General features: G+C 43.7%; 1 protein-coding gene across 2 annotated transcripts in view; it reads right to left on the bottom strand.

Annotated features, from left to right (window-relative positions):
* The window catches only part of PLCB2 (phospholipase C beta 2), a 228,970-nt gene that overhangs the window by 72,484 nt on the left and 136,641 nt on the right, over positions 1 to 19,845 (bottom strand). For both annotated transcript variants that reach the window (XM_069729547.1, XM_069729554.1), the window contains exons 5-8: positions 14,275 to 14,354; positions 12,992 to 13,045; positions 12,694 to 12,769; positions 7,841 to 7,941 (exon numbers count right to left, since the gene is read on the bottom strand). In XM_069729547.1, the coding sequence (XP_069585648.1) occupies positions 7,841 to 7,941; positions 12,694 to 12,769; positions 12,992 to 13,045; positions 14,275 to 14,354 (311 nt within the window). The remainder of the gene's footprint in view (positions 1 to 7,840; positions 7,942 to 12,693; positions 12,770 to 12,991; positions 13,046 to 14,274; positions 14,355 to 19,845) is intronic.

Below are 19,845 nucleotides of genomic sequence, written 5' to 3'. Positions count from 1 at the left end.
CAGGTGCAGTAATAGGGACACATACGGCAGCAGCGGCTCAGTATTTGGGTATCAGGTGCAGTGATAGGGACACGTACGGCAGCAGCGACTCAGTATTGGGGTATCAGGGGCAGTGATAGGGACACGTACGGCAGCAGCGGCTCAGAATTGGGGTATCAGGTGCCGTAATAGGGATACATACGGCAGCAGCGGCTCAGTATTTGGGTATCAGGTGCAGTGATAGGGACACGTACGGCAGCAGCGGCTCAGTATTGGGGTATCAGGTGCAGTAATAGGGATACATACGGCAGCAGCGGCTCAGTATTGGGGTATCAGGTGCAGTAAAAGGGCCACATACGGCAGCAGAGGCTCAGTATAGGGGTATCAGGTGCAGTAATAGGGACACATACGGCAGCAGCGGCTCAGTATTGGGGTATCAGGTGGAGTAATAGGGACACATACGGCAGCAGCGGCTCATTATTGGGGTATCAGGGGGAGTAATAGGGACAGATATGGCAGCAGCGGCTCAGTATTGGGGTATCAAGTGCAGTAATAGGGACACGTACAGCAGCAGCGGCTCAGTATTGGGGTATCAGGGGCAGTAATAGGGACACGTACGGCAGCAGTGGCTCAGTATTGGGGTATCAGGTGCAGTAATAGGGACACATAAGGCAGCAGCGGCTCAGTATTGGGGTATCAGGTGCAGTAATAGGGACACATACGGCAGCAGCGGCTCAGTATTTGGGTATCAGGTGCAGTGATAGGGACACGTACGGCAGCAGCGACTCAGTATTGGGGTATCAGGGGCAGTGATAGGGACACGTACGGCAGCAGCGGCTCAGAATTGGGGTATCAGGTGCCGTAATAGGGATACATACGGCAGCAGCGGCTCAGTATTTGGGTATCAGGTGCAGTGATAGGGACACGTACGGCAGCAGCGGCTCAGTATTGGGGTATCAGGTGCAGTAATAGGGATACATACGGCAGCAGCGGCTCAGTATTGGGGTATCAGGTGGAGTAATAGGGACACATACGGCAGCAGCGGCTCAGTATTGGGGTATCAGGGGGAGTAATAGGGACACATACGGCAGCAGTGGCTCAGTATTGGGGTATCAGGGGCAATAATAGGGACACATATGGCAGCAGCGGCTCAGTGTTGTGGTATCAGGGGCAGTAATACGGACACATACGGCAGCAGCGGCTCAGTATTTGGGTATCAGGTGCAGTAATAGGGTCACATACGGCAGCAGTGGCTCAGTATTGGGGTATCAGGGGCAGTGATAGGGACACGTACGGCAGCAGCAGCTCAGTATTGGGGTATCAGGTGCAGTAATAGGGACACATACGGCAACAGCGGCTCAGTATTGGGGTATCAGGTGGAGTAATAGGGACACATACGGCAGCAGCGGCTCAGTATTGGGGTATCAGGGGGAGTAATAGGGACACATACGGCTGCAGTGGCTCAGTATTGGGGTATCAGGTGCAGTAATAGGGACACATATGGCAGCAGCAGCTCAGTATTGGGGTATCAGGGGCAGTAATAGGGACACGTACGGCAGCAGTGGCTCAGTATTGGGGTATCAGGTGCAGTAATAGGGACACATATGGCAGCAGCGGCTCAGTATTGGGGTATCAGGGGCAATAATAGGGACACATATGGCAGCAGCGGCTCAGTATTGTGGTATCAGGGGCAGTAATACGGACACATACGGCAGCAGCGGCTCAGTATTTGGGTATCAGGTGCAGTAATAGGGTCACATACGGCAGCAGTGGCTCAGTATTGGGGTATCAGGGGCAATAATAGGGACACATATGGCAGCAGCTGCTCAGTATTGGGATACCAGGGGCAGTAATAGGGACACATACGGCAGCAGCAGCTCAGTATTGGGGTATCAGGTGCAGTAATAGGGACACATACGGCAACAGCGGCTCAGTATTGGGGTATCAGGTGGAGTAATAGGGACACATACGGCAGCAGCGGCTCAGTATTGGGGTATCAGGGGGAGTAATAGGGACACATACGGCTGCAGTGGCTCAGTATTGGGGTATCAGGTGCAGTAATAGGGACACATATGGCAGCAGCAGCTCAGTATTGGGGTATCAGGGGCAGTAATAGAGACACGTACGGCAGCAGTGGCTCAGTATTGGGGTATCAGGTGCAGTAATAGGGACACATATGGCAGCAGCGGCTCAGTATTGGGGTATCAGGGGCAATAATAGGGACACATATGGCAGCAGCGGCTCAGTATTGTGGTATCAGGGGCAGTAATACGGACACATACGGCAGCAGCGGCTCAGTATTTGGGTATCAGGTGCAGTAATAGGGTCACATACGGCAGCAGTGGCTCAGTATTGGGGTATCAGGGACAATAATAGGGACACATATGGCAGCAGCTGCTCAGTATTGGGATACCAGGGGCAGTAATAGGGACACATACGGCAGCAGTGGCTCACTATTGGGGTATCAGGTGGAGTAATAGGGACACATACGGCAGCAGCGGCTCAGTATTGGGGTATCAGGGGGAGTAATAGGGATACATATGGCAGCAGTGGCTCAATATTGGGGTATCAAGTGCAGTAATAGGGACACATACGGCAGCAGCGGCTCAGTATTGGGGTATCAGGTGGAGTAACAGGGACACATACGGCAGCAGCGGCTCAGTATTGGGGTATCAGGGGGAGTAATAGGGATACATATGGCAGCAGTGGCTCAATATTGGGGTATCAAGTGCAGTAATAGGGACACATACGGCAGCAGCAGCTCAGTATTGGGGTATCAGGGGCAGTAATAGGGACACGTACGGCAGCAGCGGCTCAGTATTGGGGTATCAGGGGCAGTAATAGGGACACGTACAACAGTAGTGGCTCAGTATTGGGGTATCAGGTGCAGTAATAGGGACACATACGGCAGCACCGGCTCAGTATTTGGGTATCAGGTGCAGTGATAGGGTCACATACGGCAGCAGCGACTCAGTATTGGGGTATCAGGGGCAGTGATAGGGACACGTACGGCAGCAGCGGCTCAGTATTGGGGTATCAGGTGCAGTAATAGGGATACATACGGCAGCAGCGGCTCAGTATTGGGGTATCAGGTGGAGTAATAGGGACACATACGGCAGCAGCGGCTCAGTATTGGGGTATCATGGGGAGTAATAGGGACACATACGGCAGCAGTGGCTCAGTATTGGGGTATCAGGGGCAATAATAGGGACACATATGGCAGCAGCGGCTCAGTATTGTGGTATCAGGGGCAGTAATACGGACACATACGGCAGCAGCGGCTCAGTATTTGGGTATCAGGTGCAGTAATAGGGTCACATACGGCAGCAGTGGCTCAGTATTGGGGTATCAGGGGCAGTGATAGGGACACATACGGCAGCAGCGGCTCAGTATTGGGGTATCAGGGGCAGTAATAGGTACACGTACGGCAGCAGTGGCTCAGTATTGAGGTATCAGGTGCAGTAATAGGGACACATATGGCAGCAGCGGCTCAGTATTGTGGTATCAGGGGCAGTAATACGGACACATACGGCAGCAGCGGCTCAGTATTTGGGTATCAGGTGCAGTAATAAGGTCACATACGGCAGCAGCTGCTCAGTATTGGGGTATCAGGGGCAGTAATAGGGACACATACGGCAGCAGTGGCTCAGTATTGGGGTATCAGGGGCAGTAATAGGGACACATACGGCAGCAGCGGCTCAGTATTGGGGTATCAGGGGCAGTGATAGGGACACATACAGCAGCAGCGGCTCAGTATCGGGGTGTCAGGTGCAGTAATAGGGACACATACGGCAGCAGCAGCTCAGTATTGGGGTATCAGGTGCAGTAATATGGACACATATGGCAGCAGCGGCTCAGTATTGGGATATCAGGGGCAGTAATAGTGACACACACGGCAGCAGCGGCTCATTATCGGGGTGTCAGGTGCAGTAATAGGGTCACATACGGCAGCAGTGGCTCAGTATTGGGGTATCAGGTGCAGTAACAGGGACACATACGGCAGCAGTGGCTCAGTATTTGGGTATCAGGTGCAGTAATAGGGTCACATACGGCAGCAGTGGCTCAGTATTGGGGTATCAGGTGCAGTAATAGGGACACATATGGCAGCAGCGGCTCAGTATTGGGGTATCAGGGGCAGGAATAGGGACACACACGGCAGCAGCGGCTCAATATTGGGATATCAGGGGCAGTAATAAGGACACATATGGCGGCAGCGGCTCAGTATTGGGGTATCAGGTGCAGTAATAGGGACACATACGGTAGCAGGCTGCAGCGGCTCAGTATTGGGGTATCAGCAGGATGAGGAGTTTGTGCAGGTTGGGAATAGATGGTGATGGGGCTCGAATATGAGAAGTGAAATGTGTCTTTGTTGTTTTCTCTGCAGGTGAGTCGTTGCTGGGAGAAGTTGTCATGTCGGTCTGGGCCAGATGGAAAAGACGGGAAAAATGAACGATTCCATCAGAAAGGACGTCAGCGGTAAGACATTATCTGTAACTGTGCAGTGATCTGTTATATGTTCTGTAGGGCTGGTATCTACCACTGACCATATGGCGGTAATATCCATGTTGGTCTTTATATAGAGATTATCTTTAATAACAGCGCGGTCATCTGCTGAGGTTCTCCTCCAGTATTAGGGCGCATCACCGAGTTGTAATCAAGGTTACCTGGTTAGGGGCCCACTCAGAAGCTTCGCCCCCCTGAACCAAAACCCTAGCTACGCCTCTGCACTATGGTAACAATCCATTATATCCCTATTTGATAAAACTAAATGCAAAACGCGTGTCAGGATTGGGCCTGGCTCCATGGCATAGCAGTACATCATGGGTGAGCATTGAGCATATTTGACAGATTCATTATTTTCTACCTGTAATATGCATACTGATGTTTGGGGAACTTCCTTAAGTTGATGGTAGATGTTTGATGCACTTGCTTTAACCTTTGCATTTTGCTGCCATAATGCACACATAATGGATTGTTACCATAGTGATGTAGCATCATTGATGTTCTGACTTAATTGTAATGACATTTATGCCTGGAGAGTGGAGACCCATGCTTTTTTACCAGGGTCAATTGTTCTTTTTTGTCTATATTAATTGCATTGGTAATTATTGATTAATAAAGTATTGTTTTTTTTCACCTAATTGTATAGAACTCAATTTTTTTTTTTTTTGTTCGTGGACGTGGACATCACTTACCGCAGGGCACAGGCACTGGGGAGTGGGAGTCTCCGTCTGGGACTTAGACTGGCCTGTGGGATGCTGTGGGCTACTGTGGGCCCATGGCACACTGTAATGGTGGCCACTGCATGTCTTCTCAGCCTCTGCCTCAGATCCAGAGGGTTCAGACAGGGTTCAGAGGTGTGCTTACTAGCACACTGTACATGACACGCCTATGAACCCTGTCTGAACCACAGCCGGATCCAATCCCAGCGCACCATCAGGTGCCATAGCAAAGCCACGTGGTCTCAGCCTGCCCTGCAGTGAGTCCCACCCGCCCCGCTGTAAACTGTGTGGCCACCTGGCCGGCCGCTCTCCACTACCGCGGCCGCGGCCAGGAGGTGTTCTTTCATTGTGCACCCCTGCTTCTACGGGAGGGCAGCTGCCCCCCGCCCGATGGTGGATAGTGACCAGTGAAGGGAAGCCTAGCCTAGCCAAGCTAGACTCAGATCTCTCCATGTGGTTCCTTGTTCTGATGGACTTGGTGCAACTAAATATTGAATGGATTTCAAGACATGCTACATGCATGTTTTACAGTATTTTTTAAAATTTGCCTCATAGCAGGTGTTAGTTATTAAATTAATCTGCTAATCAGTAATGCTTCATGAAATATGTCTGGCATAGATTCACAGCGCAGATGTGTCAGTACTCCAAGAGTACTGCAATTTACTATTTCATGTGTATCACTTTGTAAGTGTTTGAACTGCTTGGTATAAATGTATTCCAGCTCTGGGATTTCTAACACTTTAATGTGTTGATTGGCATGAAGACTTTTATGGTTTAGATTGGGCTACTCTAAACAAAGTCAAGGTGGTATGATGATAAAGAAAAATACAGTGCCTTGAAAAGCTTGTGACCTTTCCACATTTTTCATATATCATTCTAAAAATTGTCACTTGCATTTGTATTTAGCCCCCTGTAGTCTGATACCACTAAATATAATTCTAAGTGACCAATTGCCTCCAGAAGTCACATAATTAGTAAATTGAGTCCATCTGTGTGTAATTTATTCTTAGTGTAATTACCGCTGTTCTGTCAAGGCCTCAGAAACATTAGGGATCAAACATCATCATGAAAACCAAAGATCACACCAGACAGGTCAGGGACAAAGTTGTGGAGAAGAGTAAAGCAGGGTTAGATTATAACAAAATAGATATGAGCATCTCATGGAGCACTGTTCAAAAAATGGAAGGATTATGACACAAATACAAGCCTACAAAGACATGGCCATCCACTTAAACTGACCTCACAAGCAAGTAGAGCACTAATTAGAGAAGCAGTCAAAAGGCTCATGGTCAATCTGGAGGAGCTGTAGCGATCCGCAGCTCAGGTGAGAGAATCTGTCCACAGGACAACTTTAAGCTCCACAAATTTGGCTTTTATGGAAGAGTGTCAAGAAAAAAGGCCATTTTTTAAATCATGTCACAAGAAGTCACTTTTGCAGTTTGAAAAAAGCCATGTAGAGGACACAGCTAGCATGTGGAAGAAGGTGCTCTGGTCAGATGAGATCAAAGTGGATAATTTTGGGGCTAACTACAAAATGCTATTTGTGCAGAAAACTCACACTGCATATTACACTAAAAACACCATCCCCACTGTCACACAAGGTGGTAACCACATCATGTGGGGAGTCTTTTCTACAGCAGGTACAGGGAAGTTGGTCAGAGCTGATTGGAAGATGAATGGAGCTAAATACAGGGAAATCCTAAAGGAAAACCTGTTAAAAGCTGCAAAAAACATGAGACTGGAACGTAGGTTGACCTTACATCAGGACAATGACCCTACACATCCTGCCAGAACTACAATGGATGGTTTGGAGCAAAGCATATTCATGTATATGAATGGTCTAGTCACAGTCCAGACTGAAATCCTATTGAGAATCTGTGGCAAGACTTGAAAATTGCTGATCACAGACGTCTCCATCCAATCTCACTGAGCGAGAGCGAGTGTGCAAAGAAGAAGGGGCAAAAATGTCACTTCTAGATGTGCAAAGCTGGTAGAGAGTCAGACCCCAAAAGACTTGCAGCAGTAATTGCAGCGAAAGGTGGTCCTGCAAAGTATTGACTCAGTGGGGTGAATACAAATGCACCTCACAATTTTCAGATTTATATTTTAAAATAATTAGAAAATCATGTATCATTTATTTACACTTCACAAATACTTGCTACATTGTGGTGATGAATGACATGAAATCCTAAGAAAATACATTTAATCTTGTGGGTGTAAAAAATATGGAAAAGTTCAAGGGGTATGAATACTTTTTCAAGGCACTGCACATCGGTTGTCATGCTGGCATGGACAGGACATAAATGTTGCGGCCAGTTTTGGATGCAGTGTTCACACTAATGACTTACGGCATGTGACCAGTGAAACGTTTGGTGGGGAGCTGAGGAGCGGAGCTAGAATGTTGAGGGATTTGAAAGGTGAATTTTAATAATTATATTATAGCCCCAAAAACACCTTTAAAAAAGTGTTGTACTCTACAAAGCACATGCCTCTTATGGCCAACATTTGGTTGAGTGGCATAGAACAGAAAACAATGCTTTTTTCCAGTTATTTGTAGACATGGTTCTCCTCCCATGTGTAAATCCAGCTTTTCACCAATATACAGATACTTATCAAGGTAAATCTCTTGGAGAACTCACTGGGATGTGAAGATTTCATCTATCTCTGGTCGCGGGCAGAGCTGCATGAGGAATGTTCTGTAGACGGACTCGGGAAAATCCTCTGGATTGATGGCATCATTCTAAAAATGGGGGAAAAAAATCGATCATAACGGGTTGATGTTTGTATAAAAGGGTCAGCTTGGCGGACTCTTACCTATTAATGGTAGATAACCAGACACTGTGCTTCTTTCCGGTAGGCACAGCTATATTGCCCTAAAGACTAGGAATAGTATTTGGGGCACTTATGCAACCAAGGTACTGCTAGAGTCTGAAAACACCCGGGACAATAATTATCGATGAAGGTGGTAATGGTGCAGGACGTAGCTATTGTGTAGTGCTACGTCACAGATGCCCATTGTGACAGCTATAAATGTCTCTAATGTTGGTGCGTTGTGTGTGATGCGGGCAGGCTGACGGCCACCTCCTCTGCCTATATATTGGCTGTGACAAAGAAAAGGGGCTGGCTTAAATGTGTTTTCCAGGACTGATATCTTTGGCCTATTCTTATGATAGGTCATCAATATCAGATCGGAAGGGGGCTAGCATAAAATAATGTCTACCAATCAGCTGTGTTCAGATTTAAACAGTCAGAGCAGTATAGTACTCTCCCTAGTGGCCATTCTCTGGTACTGCAGCTTAGCTCCCATTCACTTCAATAGAAATTGAGCTGTAGCACTATAGAGCAGACACTACATAGTGTACGGAGCTGATCTTTTCTGACTTTGAGCATGGCTTCAGTCTGGCCACTGGGGAAGCTGGTGTGTCATGCGTTTAAACCTGACTGATCTGATATAGATGATCTGTTCTAAGTCTAGGAAAACCCTTTTAACTTCTTCCCGACATATGATGTACAGTTACATCATATGTCGGGACCCTGACTGTTGTGGGTTCACAAGCTGAGATTTCATCTTTGCTGGCAGGTGATGGCTGAAATATTCACCCATCATCTGCCACTAACAGCTGCGGGTGAAGCAGAGCTCCGCCTGCAGGTATCAATCTCTGACAGTGAGGCACATCATTCTATATGCCCATCAGCGCGCCTGTGAAGTGATCGCAGGGCGCCAATGGGTTCTCATGAAATCCCTGGGGTGAGCTGAAGACCCCGTGCCTGTCATTACGGTACTACTGTGAAAGTCAGCCTGTAGCTGGAGTTCATAGGAGACTGATTTTCGCTATACATAAGTGCTAATGCCCTACTATGTATAGTACAAGCAGTTGTACAATCGCAGGTTCAAGTTCCCCAAGGGGACTTACAAATACAATAGAAAGTGAAAAAAATATGTTTCAAAGTGTAAAAAAAAACTAAACAAATATATACAATTTCAACCCCCCCAACCTTTGCTCATTAACCCTTATCCGGCTGAATAGGTACAATTGTAACTATTCCGTTTTAAAATTGCAATAACTTTTTTTTGAAAAGACGTAGAGGGCTGAAATTTCGTGACATCTCTACATTTTTGGTCCAGAATATATTGGCCAAATTTCAATAAAATATCTCCACCCGCTTCCGAGATAAGGGGTCGAGATCTTTTTGCATCCATAACAAGCTGCATAGGTACAAATGTACCTCATATATTTTGAATGAAGATAATGCAAGGGAAAAAGCATAAATTTTTTTTTAATGATAATGCTATTTAACTATTATAAACAAGTAAAAAACTGTTCATTTACATTATAAAAGAAAATGTAAGAAACTTTTTTTTATTGATTTTCTTTGCAAGTAATGCATGTTGGCTTTGCTACAGAGTGTTCATCGCAAATGGGTTTCACACAAACCACACAAGACTTTCTAGTCTTGCGTTGTTTTCGCCTCAGGTCTCTGCAGACATAGCAACTACCAACAACAGGGGAGGGTCCACGACTACCATGAGGTATTTTGGGGCCAGCTGCTGGCTGCGATGCTACCACAATGCATCGTCCAAGCACCATTTCTACTGCACCTCGAAGAAAATGGTTTCTCATTATCATTTTGTTTGTACTACGATCTTCAATTGCAATCATACACAGCTGATTTGCGAGATCTTTCAGGAACTTTCTTCGTTGATCCTTTGCCCTGAAGCTTGGATTGTGTTCTCTGTAGATGATGTAGGATGCTAACCCACTGACATCAATCATATTGTAGAAAAATGCCAAAGTCCAACGTGATGTTCGTCGTTTCACAGTGTACTCTCCCAACATTTTATCCATAACATCAACGCCACCTTTTGTTATGTTGTAGTATTTTATTATCTCTGGCTTGGCTGCTAGTGTCTCTTCAACTTCTCCCGTCATGTGCATAGATGATAGAAGCACGACTGATTTGTTCTTCTTTGGTACATATGAACAGACTGTTGCATCATGATTGTAGGCAAAATTTGTCGAGTATACAGGCCTTTCTTTGGCAGGCTGCATGTTGTTAGGTAGGAACCTTTTGTTTTTTCTCACTGTACCAACTAGTGTCATGTTCCAGGAGTTCAATACCTTAGCTAGTTCCATGGTTGTAAAGAAGTTATCGGTGGTGACATTTCTTCCAGAGCCTTTATACGAGCTCACTAGGTCCAATACTGTTCGTTCTCCAATGTTTACTTGTCGAGGACCATCAGTTGGTTTCCCAGTGTAGAGCTGACCTTGTAAAGGGTAGGCATTTGATGAGTCACAAGCCCAGAAAATCTTTATGCCATATTTAGCTGGTTTTGAAGGTATATACTGGGTAAATTTAGTATGACCTCTAAATGGAAATAATTGCTCGTCGACGGTGATACAATGATATGGCTTGTAGGCTCTCTCCAGATTACTGTTCAGCATTGTCCAGATGTCCCGTATTGGTGCAGCTTTATCTGTTTGCACACGTTCTGCACGTGTATTTTCGTTGTCAAACCTGATAAATCTGAGTATCATCTTGAAGCGGTCACGAGACATGGCTGCACGTATAAGAGGCAGAGCAGCAACATTCCACATTTCCTCCAGATTCTCTTTGTTGGCTCTGTGCACACCAGCAGCAATCAGTATGCCCAAAAATGCATGGAGTTCAGTTTCAGTAAATTGCTTGAATGTTTTTTGTGGTGGCCGTTTGGAAGAATCAGGAAAACGTTGTACCAGTTCGTTGTTGTAAGCATCACAAACTCTCTTGGCCTTTCGATTCGTTTCCCGTAATATGATGTCACACATCTCGGGAGTCATGATGGACTTGAATAGCTCTTTTGCTGTATATAGGTTGCTGATTGCTGCAGGGCCACCTCTTTGTCGTAGGACATTACGAGATTTTGTTTGTGCATTTGGCAGTGGATTACTGCACCATTGAGTTTCATCCTTAGCAGTCCAAATGTCGCCTGCACTTTGAGGCACAGAATCATCCTCAACACTTTCGTCTGATTCGTATTCATTTTCATGCTCTATGACCATTTCTTGTTCAATGTCTGAATCTTCTTCAGGAACATCCACTTGTGGTACATAGTTTTCATCATCAGATGGAACATATGGTTCATCCTCATGCTCAGAATCAGATTCTTCTAGCATTCGCATTATTTCGTCAGACGTAAATCTGTAAATATGAAAAAATGTAAAATAAATAATTTTCCGAAATACTACATTATTGGCTTTTCACAAAATTATACTAACCTGCAAACACGTTTTCTTGGATTATGGCGGAAACTAGATCCAGCATTACTATCACTCATGATGACTTGCTAGATGAATTTTGGCTTCGTATTTTGTGCTGAATATAAATAAAACATCGTAAAACAATATGTAGATACTAATTATTATCCATTTTTCGTATAAAAATTATACCTATAGTGATAAGTTTCATACAAAATATATGTAAGCCAAGTCCAGGCTGAAAGACAATTTGACTGTTCTGTCCCCACATAATGAGAATAAAGGTATAACTGGCTGTTAGATGCTGTGAGACTTTCCTACCTTCGTTTCCAAGAAATTGAAGACTTCACAAGCCTAGAAATGTGTGCTCACAGCAATGAGATGAACAGCAAAATGGCTAATGAGAGGAGGGAGGCAGGAAGACAAGTAGAAGCCACTCCCAGTTTGAATTAACTTAATTGACAGCAACATAAGTGACCAGTAACAACACTGAACAATAGATATCAGCATAACATTTGTAGCTGAATGAACTTTAGTTTCTGAAACCAAGTAAAGTCTTCCCACAGTGGAGGTATATGTGAAGGTACAATTGTACCTATGCAGCCTGTTAAGGTTGTAAAATTATGCAGCCTGACAAGGGTTAAAAATAAAGCTATGTTAAAAGAATACACATTTCGTATCGTGGTGTTCATAAAAGTCCAGTCTATCAAAATGTCAAATAAATTAATCTGATCGGTAAACTGCATAATGAGAAGAGAAATCGAAACTTTTTAATTTTTGGCATCAGCAACATTGCAATAAAATACAATAGAGGCGATCAAAACATTGTATTTACCCCAAAATAGTGTCAATAAAAGTGTCTGCCAAGGGGAATCAATGAGGAAAAAATGAAAACAAAAATTGCCAGTGGCGAGAAGGGGTTAAATGTTAGCATGAGCAGTCGGGCAGCCCCTACACACACAGCTCTAGTCATGTACCTACACTGGAGGACTTGTATGGATGCAGGATCGGAGCTTGCAGCTAGAGATCAGGGCAACATTCAGAAGTCAAGTATTACATAATTTACTAATTTAATTTATTTTATCTATTTTTTTTTTTTTAGATAAGGACACCCCCTTTAAGAATTCTCCGTTATGTTGGTAGCTTCCTTTAATTTCTGACACCAAGGTTTTAAACAATTTTATATCAGATTATTTTAGTTTAGTTAATCACAACTACGAAGAAAAAGATCAAATGCAAGGCGGCATAACACTCACTTTCCCCTTTGGAAGATGACAACATTGTAATGCATGCTCTACTCTCTTCCTGTCGGCAGGAAACAGCTGGAAAATACTGTCCAAGAGAGAAAAAGAACATGATCTAAGATAATGCAGCCAAGTTTGCAGAAAATACTACTCCTGCCACCTGCTTTTTTATTTTGAGGTTTTAGACACTTTTTCTACTGATGAAAGCTGGTAACAGTGTAGGATTCCTTTACTGCAAGTAATAATCTGTATATCTATCCCAATATGTATTTATGAGACATGTACAAATTGTATTTAAAAAATAACTTACTTGCGTACAGGAATTTTTCCTTCCGCATTTAATTGAAGTGTGAGTTTTACGTGTCTAAAAGAGAAAAAAAAAAATAACAAAATCAAGAAAACAAATGGTGTGTACTGAATGTATGGAATTATTTTTTAATTTTTCTTTAGCTTCCTAAGTGCAAAATGGAACCACTTTCTAAGTACGGTAGTCTTCAATAATTCATTTTAACCATTTTGCTGCGGCAGATACAAAGTCATCTTTGATCCTGAAGAAGCAGGTTGTACACAGATCTCCACAGCATGTAGATGGAAGAAAGTATTTACAGTCTCAGGGAGGGCAGAGAAAATATTCTATAGCTAAGCAGGAAAGCACATGAAGAAAACAAAAGTGCAGGATAGAAGCTGTGCTGATAGAGGAGCTAAAGGAGACAGATGACACATAGACCTCACATCCAGCCTATATTTCTTGGAGAGACACTCATTAATGAGTAAAATCGGAAACTTGGGCCAGGCAGAAAACTACACATCAACGGATCTGAAAATGAATTAAGGAATGAAAGTTGCAGACGGAAACTTTGCAATTTTATTAGCGAAACAATGGACATATGTAATAGTCACTTATTTCCATGTGAATGGTGTCCAGAGAATTTAACTTAGATTTACTTGTTGTTAATCTACTGCAAATTACTGCAGCAGTGTATACATGAGATTTTTGGAAAATGTGCAGTGTAAATTAATTGGGACTGCAGATCTGAAATTCCTGGCATGTAAATTCATGCATTGGATGTCAATGCAAATTACAACATCTGCAGTGTAAAGAGATGTGGAAAATCTGCACATTTTCGGTAACAAAATCCAGCTGTGGAAAATTTGCAGTTTCTACAGCAAGAGGGAATAAGGCCTGAATCATAAAACAGTTTGAGTTGCAAATGTCACATTTTTGCGCAACACATAGTTGGCACCTTTTTTCAACTTTTGAAGATGTTGTACCAGCTGCCCCTGAATTCTGAAAAGTAAAGGAGCTTAAGGGTATGTGTCCACGTTCAGGATTGCATCAGGATTTGGTCAGGATTTTACGTCAGTATTTGTAAGCCAAAACCAGGAGTGGGTGATAAATGCAGAAGTGGTGCATATGTTTCTATTATACTTTTCCTCTAATTGTTCCACTCCTGGTTTTGGCTTACAAATACTGACGTAAATTCCTGACCAAATCCTGATGCAATCCTGAACGTGGACACATACCCTAAAGGGATTAAAAGCATAGCATAGAGCATTACAGGTCACTCCATACATCCACTTTTTTGCACTTACATTTTCTCATAAAAGGAATAGCGAGAAGCATTGTTTAGAAGGGGGTTTTTGATGTATGTCATAATATCAGTAGCCCAGTCCTGCAAAAAAAAAAAGACCAATTATAAAACCTCAAAACCTCTTTGTACTGTAGACTACTACTTGTATGCTCTTGGCATTACTTTCCTATAATGCAGTCAGCAATGTTCTGCAGTTACTCGGTGTCTGCTCATTAGCTGCAGTGGTTACTTTCAAGGACTAATCCCAGTCCCCACAATCACATTATTTTATTTTTCACAAAGCACAGTAAATGCATACTTTTTGGTAATATATAGAATAAGCCCAACATGACGTTTCTTTCTTGTACCTTTTGTATATTTTTTCACCTCTTTATGCATCCAGATTCACATACACACGTGGTCAAAATTGTTGGCACCCCTCATTTAATGACAGAAAACCCACAATGGTCACAGAAATAACTTGAATCTGACAAAAGTAATAATAAATAAAAGATCTATGAAAATGAACAAATGAAACTCAGACATTGCTTTTCAACCACGCTTCCACAGAATAAAAAAAAAATAAAACTCATGAAATAGGCCTGGACAGAAGTGATGGTACCCCTGAAAATAATGTGACAAAAGGGACAAGTTAAATCACGGTGTGTCCACTAACTAGTATCACAAGGGTCTACAATCTTGGAATCAGTGAGTGGGTCTGTATATAGGGCTACAGATACTCACTGTGCTGTTTGGTGACATGGTGTGTATCATACTCAACATGGACCAGAGGAAGCGAAGGAAAGAGTTGTCTCAGGAGATTAGAAAGAAAATTATAGACAAGCATGTTAAAGGTAAAAGTTATAAGACCATCTCCAAACAGCTTGATGTTCCTGTGACTATGTAACAAGGCAGTGGGGACTCTCACGTGCCTCCTCTCCCTGGACGCTGTTCAAACGAGCGGCACCTCAGTGTTTATTAATGAAATGTGCGGTTTCTTAATGTTACTGTAATGTGGTGCATTTGTTATGTATTGTGCTTAAGCTTAGGGATAGATTAGGACATAGTATAGGACCATAGGGGATTAGAGTAGAGGGGGCATCATAGAGATAGTATACAATAAAAAGAAGTGTAGTAAGGTACAGGCAGCACAGGGGTTAAGCAGCGGAGAGGAGCCACTGGGATATAGAAGAACAACTTCCTGATTAGAGGCAGATGCCCAGGCACCTTTGCCCAGGGCGGGTGTGTGAGATGCAGTGGAGCAGATAGTTGCAGACCGTGGGGATAAAGCTGCTATGGCAGGAAGGGGCCCCAGGCAGAAGAGTAGTGCAATCGGGCACCAGCTCAACAGGACCATACCTAAGCAGGATTTGGGGTCTAAGACCAGGGCCGGAGCAGCTGAGTTGGCATTCCCAGCACCTTTCACAATTGGAACCGGACTAGGGGCTGACAGGGAGCTGGTATCAAGAAAGGCACAGATGGGACACGGATTGTCCAAAGAGACTGCACGGAAGGCAGGGAAAAGGCAGACAGAGTAGCTAGTAAAGAAGGAGACTGCCCGGATAGCAGGGAGAGTTAGGAAGAAGATGTCTTTGTGTATAACCTTTGCTGCCAATGTAATTAATGCCCTCTTGATAAGTAAAGTTCAACTGTTGGAAAAGGACTGTGACTCTGCGGTATTTTGTGGAATACGTGGAACCAGAGTGACAGGATTGGAAAGGACCCTGACAGTGACCGTAAGTGTTCTGCTGTATATGCTGCGTATGCAGCAGAAAGAACTTTACATTTCATCTGTGGGGCGCCAGGGTGTGGGAACAATACATCCTGTTACCACGACTACTACTCTGGCCACCTTACAACTAGAATTGCACATATTATTCAGAAATTTAAGATCCATGGGACTCTAGCCAACCTACCTTGATGTTTGCGCAGGAGGAAAATTTATGTCAAATCAAAGAGATGGATAATACGAATGGTCACAAAAGAGCCCAGAAAAGCTTCTAAGCAGATTAAAGGTGAATTTCAAACTCAAGGAATATCAGAGTCAGATCGTACCATCCGTCGTTGTATAAGCCAAAGTGGACTTCATGGGAGACGACTAAGGAGGACACCATTGTTGAAAAAAAAATCAGAAAAAAGCCAAGAATGGCTAAGAGGAAAACAGTGGACTATTCTGAAGTGGCCTTCTATGAGCCCTGACTTAATCCTATTGAGCATCTTTGGAAGGATCTGAAACATGCCATCTGGAAAAGACAGCCTTCAAACACGAGACAACTGGAGCAGTTTGCTCTTGAGGAGTGGGCCAAAATACCTGTTGAGAGGTGCATAAGTCTCATTGACAGTTACAGGAATCATTTGATTGCAGTGGTTGCCTCAAAAGGTTGTGCAACAAAATATTAAGCTAAAAGTACCATCATTTCTGTCCAGGCCTATTTCATGAGTTTTATTTTTTTTTTTAATTCTGTGGAAGTATGGTTGAAAAGCAATGTCTGATTTTCATTTGTTCATTATAATAGATTTATTAGTTATTATTACTTTTGTCAGATTCAAGTTATTTCTGTGACCATTGTGGGTTTTTCTGTCATTAAACGAGGGATACCAACAATTTTGAAGGAAAGTATAAAAAACCCTGCTGTGATGTTCACAATCCTCTTGCAATAGGACAAGCTGGATGGCAAAACAAGTACCAAAAGTAAGAGGAATGAAAAAATAACTTTTAACCATGCCAAAGGAGTTGAAAAGAAAAGTCTTTAGTGAGGAAAAGAAGGGCTGAATTCTGGCTTTACTAGCAGAGGAACACAGTGAGTGTAATGTTGCCTCCATCCTTAAAATCGACAGTCCATAAAACAAGGTCAAGCAGCAGACACTGGGGACAACAAAGCTACAGAGCGGCAGAGGACGAAAGCGAGATGACCATCATCATATTTAGATATCACTCAGCAACTGCAGGATGACATCAAGTGACCTACAAAAGGAATGGCAAATGGCAGCTGGGGTGAAGTGTATGGCAAGATCAGTTTGTAACAGGATCCTAGAGGCAGGACTCAAGTCATGTAAAGCTAGAAAAAAGCCTTTCATCAATGAGAAGCAAAGGAGATCCAGGCTGAAATTTGCCAAAGACCATAAGGATTGGACCATCACTGAGGCTGCTCTCCCAGCTGGGTTGAACTGCGGTGACCTCTGGACCGTGGGAAAAAGTCAGTGATGAGGTCACTTCAGTTCAAGCTCAGTGTCTTCACAGCAGATCACCATGATAATTTTTAACAGTGATCTGCTGTGAAGACACTGAGCTAGAACTGTGGTGATGTCATCACTGGCATTTTCCCATGGTCCAAAGGTCACCGCAGTGCAGTTCAGGCCAGCTGGGAACGCAGCCTCAGTGACTTTACTGAGGATGCACTCACAGCATCTCATTCACCAGTGGTTATCAGCCTGGATGGTCGCATCTTGGCACCATCCAGTTTGAAAACTAATTCTCCCCAGACATTGATTACGGCGTGGGACAGAACGGCTGACAGGTATGGTATATTGTTGTTTTTTTATTTTAGTTTTTTCACAGGAGATCGAGGGCTTTGGTGGAATTAGGTGAGGTTGTAAGTATGGTCTAATTGAGATTATTAAAGGAGTCTGTGTCTTTCAATTAAAGGACTTTTTTCTGGGTGTCTGTGTTTTCTTACAACGTGACTATGGGGTTAGAAATGGGGGCATCTTATTAATGCCTCTCCATTACTAACCTTGGGGCTTGATGTAACCAGACAATACAGAAATGACATCAACCCGCCCAACTATTACCCCACTTGCCACCGCTACAGGGCAAGTGGGAAAAGCAAGGCTAAGTGCCAGAAATGGCACATCTTAGAGATGCGCCTTTTCTAGAGCGGCTGAGAGCTGATGTTCATAGCCAGGGGGGCAGTATCCATGGCCCATTTCTAGGCTATTAATATCAGCCCATAGCTGTCAGCATAGCCTTTGCTGGTTATTAATTATAGGGGGCACCACGTCATTTCTTTGGGGTCCCCTAATTTAATAGCAAGTAAAGGCTAAATATACAGTTGTGAGCTGATATTAATAGCCTGGGAAGCTCCATGGGTATTACCCCCTTCCCTGGCTATAAACATTTGCCCCCAGTCATCGGCTTTCCCTCTGCTGGTTACGAAAATTGTACTGGAGCCCACGCCATTTTTTTCTGAGCAATAATCTTTTATTAACCCCTTTCTGACATCCGACGAACTATCCCGTCGAGGTGGTCTGGGCCCCTATGACCACCGATGGGATAGTACGGGATAGTACGACGGGCTGCTTCTGGCACATTAACCCTCGGAACACTGCGATCAAACATGATCGCAGCGTTCCGGCGGCATAGGGAAGCATTGCGCAGGGAGGGGGCTCCCTGCGTGCTTCCCTGAGACCCTCGGAAAAACGCGATGTGATAGCGTTGTTCCGAGTGTCTCCTCCCTGCAGGCTCCGGATCCAAAATGGCCGCGGGGCTCCTTCCGGGTCCTGCAGGGAGGTGGCTTGCAAGCGCCTGCTGAGAGCAAGCCTTCAGCACTGCCTGTCAGATCGCTGATCTGACACAGTGCTCTGCAAAGTGTTAGATCAGCGATCTGACACTATAGCATAATGTCCCACCCTGGGAGAAAGTAAAAAAGTAAAAAAAAAAATATTTACATGTGTAAAAAAAAAAAATCCTAAATAAAGGAAAAAAAATATATTGTTCCAATAAATACATTTCTTTATCTAAATAAAAAAACCAAAACAATAAAAGTACACATATTTAGTATCAACGCTTCTGTAACGACCCGACCTATAAAACTGTCCCACTAGTTAACCTATTCAGTGAACACCGTTAAAAAAAAAAAACCCGAGGCAAAAAAAGCGCTTTATTATCATACCGCCGAACAAAAAGTGGAATAACACGCGATCAAAAATACGGATATAAAAAAACATGGTATCGCTGAAAACGACAGCTTCATCAGCGAAAAAATAAAAAAGTTATAGTCCTCAGAACAAAGCGATGCAAAAATAATTATTTTTTATATAAAATAGTTTTTATCGTATAAAATCGCCAAAACATAAAAAAAGATATAAATTAGGTATCGCTGTAATCGTACTGACCCGAAGAATAAAACTGCTTTATCCATTTTACCAAACGCGGAACGGTATAAATGCCCCTCCCAAAAGAAATTCATGAATAGCTGGTTTTTGGTTATTCTGCCACACAAAAATCGGAATAAAAAGCGATCAAAAAATGTCACGTGCCCGAAAATGGTACAAATAAAAACATCAACTCATCCCGCAAAAAACAAGACCTCACATGACTCTGTGGACCAAAATATGGAAAAACATTAGCTCTCAAAATGTGGAGACGCAAAAACTATTTTTTGCAATAAAAAGCGTTTTTTAGCGTATGACAGCTGCCAATCATAACAATCCGCTATCCCCCCCCCCCCCCGCTATAATAGCAAATCAAACCCCCCTTCATCATCCCCTTAGTTAGGGAAAAATAATAAAATAAATAAAATGTATTTCCATTTTCCCATTAGGATTAGGGTAAGGGTTGGGGCTAAAGTTAGGGTTGTGGCTACATATAGGG

The sequence above is a fragment of the Ranitomeya imitator genome, chromosome 1 (genome assembly GCF_032444005.1).
Source record: "Ranitomeya imitator isolate aRanImi1 chromosome 1, aRanImi1.pri, whole genome shotgun sequence".
Taxonomy (NCBI): Eukaryota; Metazoa; Chordata; class Amphibia; order Anura; family Dendrobatidae; genus Ranitomeya; species Ranitomeya imitator.
Note: the sequence above shows the minus strand (reverse complement) of the source record. Positions and strands in the feature narration are given on the sequence as shown.